The sequence below is a fragment of the Eurytemora carolleeae genome, unplaced genomic scaffold (genome assembly GCF_000591075.1).
Source record: "Eurytemora carolleeae unplaced genomic scaffold, Eaff_2.0 scaffold51, whole genome shotgun sequence".
Classification (NCBI taxonomy): domain Eukaryota; kingdom Metazoa; phylum Arthropoda; class Copepoda; order Calanoida; family Temoridae; genus Eurytemora; species Eurytemora carolleeae.
Genome location: NW_019396200.1, coordinates 558,342 through 562,162, shown reverse-complemented (window position 1 = coordinate 562,162; position 3,821 = coordinate 558,342). Strand labels below are relative to the sequence as shown.

The 3,821-nt window shown below is 32.2% G+C and overlaps 1 protein-coding gene across 1 annotated transcript; it reads right to left on the bottom strand.

Annotated features, from left to right (window-relative positions):
• Positions 1-864: 864 nt before the first annotated feature.
• Positions 865-3,765, bottom strand: LOC111697943 (intestinal mucin-like protein). Its single transcript, XM_023468116.1, has 4 exons — positions 3,511-3,765; positions 3,254-3,367; positions 1,887-2,118; positions 865-932 (listed from the first exon to the last, which is right to left on the bottom strand). Exons 1-4 carry the CDS (start codon positions 3,610-3,612, stop codon positions 865-867), a joined length of 516 nt encoding a protein of 171 aa, XP_023323884.1. The 5' UTR covers positions 3,613-3,765.
• Between the last annotated feature and the right edge of the window lie 56 nt (positions 3,766-3,821).

The following is a 3,821-nucleotide window of genomic DNA, read 5'->3' as shown; positions in this document are numbered from 1 at the left end:
TCTGCGACGATAATTATTTATTAATTTCATTTTACGAGCCAGGTAATTACCTATGGACCTACATACCTAGTATCATTTTGTGAAAATCTTTTTTTCATTTCTTCAAAGTTCACTAACTAACAAAGCAGTTTAATTAATATAGAATCAATTGAGAGGTTTAAAGTGACTGCAGAGATAATTTCAATTCTGATTCACAACAATACCCTTCAAAGCTTTGTCTGATCAAGTATTGCATTAAATATCTATGTTTCCCGGTTTGAAAACTGATTTTTTTACTTGTGGTTTTTCTACAAAAGGGACTCGTGCATTTCTTGCTTCAGAAACGATGACGAAATAAAGGTTTCAAAGGTACATCGGACATGCCACTCTATAAATGGAGGGTCACTTAAAATTACGCACGCATGTATTCCATTTAAGTTTAATTACATCGTATAGTAAAAAAAATACTTTAAAATCGCACTTTTGCCTTAAACTAAAAAGTTTCATAAAAAAAGCTTTTATTAATACTGCCTTCAGTGTAAATATGTATTTGATGTCACTGTTTCAATCCTATGTATCAATCATACGAAAATATAGATATTTTTTATTAATTTTTTTCACTTTCCAATTCTATTTTTCACCCCTTAAGGCTTACACCACAGTATTAAAAAGGAGTTCTGATAAGTCTACTTAAGAATATTACATAAATAATTTATTAACACTTAAAAAGTGTGTATATAATCAATTTGTTTACCAGAACATTTTTAAAAAAGGTATTAATATTTTTTCAAAAAAGGGGTTTTTAAGGGGGGGACCAATGTTGCCAAGGGGGGGGACCAAAAATTTTTTTTTGCGCGCTTACGCGCGCAAATTGTGCCCCCCCCCCTAGACAAATGCCCTCGTACGCGCCTGAAACTTCATACAATGTTTTCTAAAACAAATTCCTCTGGAAACTAGAAAATTAATCAATTAATTACGATCTAATCCATAATGAAAGGAGATCTCAGAGATTGCAGATTTTTCAGATTAAGTTAAGTTCTGAAACCCAGATTTATCCAAATAAAACAAGTTTAAGATTTTTAGATTTATTTTAAATTAGGATATTTCTGATTTTATCAGACTCGTGCATCTTAATGTTCTTTAATGATGTATTCAAGTTTTTAGAAATTTGAGTTCTAGAAAGATTGATAATTTTTCTGAAACTTCTTTCTTCTTTGATTTTTACAAATAAACATTTTGTGGTTATGGTCATTTTTTCTACCAAAATACAGTTTACCTTTGTATCCACCAAAATACAGTTTACCTTTGAATCCATCAAAATACAGTTTACTTTTGTATCCAACAAATTACAGGTTACCTTTGTATCCACCAAAATACAGTTTACATAACCTTAGTATCCACCAAAATACAGTTTACCTTTGTATCCACCAAAATATAGGTTACCTTTGTATCCATCAAAATACAGTTTACATAACCTTAGTATCCACCAAAATACAGTTTTCCTTTGTATCCACCAAAATACAGATTACCTTTGTATCCATCAAGATACATTTTATCTTTGTATTCACCAAAATACATTTTATCTTTGTATTCACCAAAATACAGTTTACCTTTGTATCTACCAGAATACAGTTTACCTTTGTATCTAGCAGAATACAGTTTCCCTTTGTATCTACCAGAGTACAGTTTACCTTTGTATTTACCAGAATACAGTTTACCTTTGTATCTACCAGAATATAGGTTACCGTTGTATCTACCAGAATACAGTTTACCTTTGTATCTAGCAGAATACAGTTTACCTTTGTATCTACCAGAATACAGTTTACATTTGTATCTACCAGAATACAGTTTACCTTTGTATCTACCAGAATACAGTTTACCTTTGTATTTACCAGAATACAGTTTACCTTTGTATCTACCAGAATATAGGTTACCGTTTGTATCTACCAGAATACAGTTTACCTTTGTATCTACCAGAATACAGTTTACCTTTGTATCTAGCAGAATACAGTTTAGCTTTGTGCAATTATCCAGTTGAACGGTAGATCCAGGAAGGATAAGATCTCCTGAATCTAGCTTACAGTGGGTCTGAATACACCGACCACAGCAACTACCTGGAGTAGGCTCGTACTCAAACCCCTAGATAACATTTATGTCAGATAAATCTAATCTCGACCCTGCTGGTTGAAATTTTTGGCGTTGGGACATTTCATAGATAGGATATTTCATAGATAGGACATTTCATAGATAGGATATTTCATAGATAGGACATTTCATAGAAAGTCATTTCATAGAAAGACATTTCATAGATAGGACATTTCATAGAAAGACATTTCATAGATGGACATTTCATAAATAGGACATTTCATAGATAAGACATTTCATAGACAGTGAAGATTTTCCATAGACAGAGGTTTTTTTTTATCTACGAAATTTTGTATTTTTCGATTTTTCCTAGACAAGGGAAAATGTAAATACAGTGGTCCCCATATGCATTGGTACAACGAAACAATTAAAAAAGCATATGAAGAGTACTTTTATCATTTTTTAAGAACACAAAATTCAACTTTTTCATCTGTGAATAAAAGTTTTTCACTAATAATACGTTTGTTGAATGAAAATGCTCAAGTGAATTGTTGAAAATCCACAAAACAGAATTGGAAAAACTGCAACTTCTCACCTGTTTCAATGACGCTGTAGAAGGAAGTCCTGGGCCTACATTTTATAGATAAGACTTTTCATAGACAAAGAAGATTTTTCATAGACAAGGGAAAGTATAAGGATGAAAAGAAAAGAGAGAAAAGAATATCATTTGTAAAAAATATCTCCTCGGTCTATGAAAAATCATCTCTGTCTATGAAATGTCCTATCTATGAAATTTCCTATTTATGAAATGTCCAATCTATGAAATGTCTTATCTATGAAATGTCCTATTCATGATATTGTTATCTATGAAATGTTTTCTATGAAATGTCTTTCTATGATTTTTTTAGCTTTAATTCAAACTTTTTGGAATAATAATGTTTTTAGATATTGTAATGTGATTAAAGGAATTGAGTCTTTGCCACAAACTCTGATTTTCTAATCCCTATATCTTCCTTCCTAATTCTAACGTCGTAAACCTTTGACATTTCAAACTATGACTTTTGTTAGATCAAATAATATAAGCTTGAAATATCAAAGGTTTACGACATTGGGTTCCAAAGATATTGGGATTAGAAAATCGGAGTTTGTGGCAAAGACTCGATTCCTTTATATTTATATCTTTACTGACCTTTCCACATGACCGGTCACATAGTTTTTCCTTGACCTTTATGATAGCTTCTCCCTCCACCAGTTCACAAGAGTACTCAGAGCAGATATCCGTCCCAACCCAGGTCGTTCCGACCTAGAGATATATGATTACTATTGAACCTTTGACTGTGATCGTAAAGATTCTATTACAACTCTAGTTTCCATACTCTTTAGAAAAAAACTTATTTTCTGAAATTTTTTTTGATAAAAACGGATTTTCAGGAAATATTTGAAAACCTGATAAATGTTCCCATTAACTTTACAGGCAGTTCTCTTTACAAGAGGACAACATTGATCAGGGTTCAGAATAGATTCAGTGACATAGTTCTCATCCATCATCTTCTCCTTGCAGGTTTCAAGCTTACAGACAGGTTCAGCTCCAAGTCCTTGGAGAACACAGGAACAGTTCAGACAAGCTCCGTCTCTCCAAGTTTCTCCAATCTCAAATGATATTAGATCAGCATGAAATTTTTTCTAAATACCTGTATAAAATTGGACCCTTTCCTCTCGAAATTCTTAACCCCCCCCTCGTGCATTTCTTGCTTCAG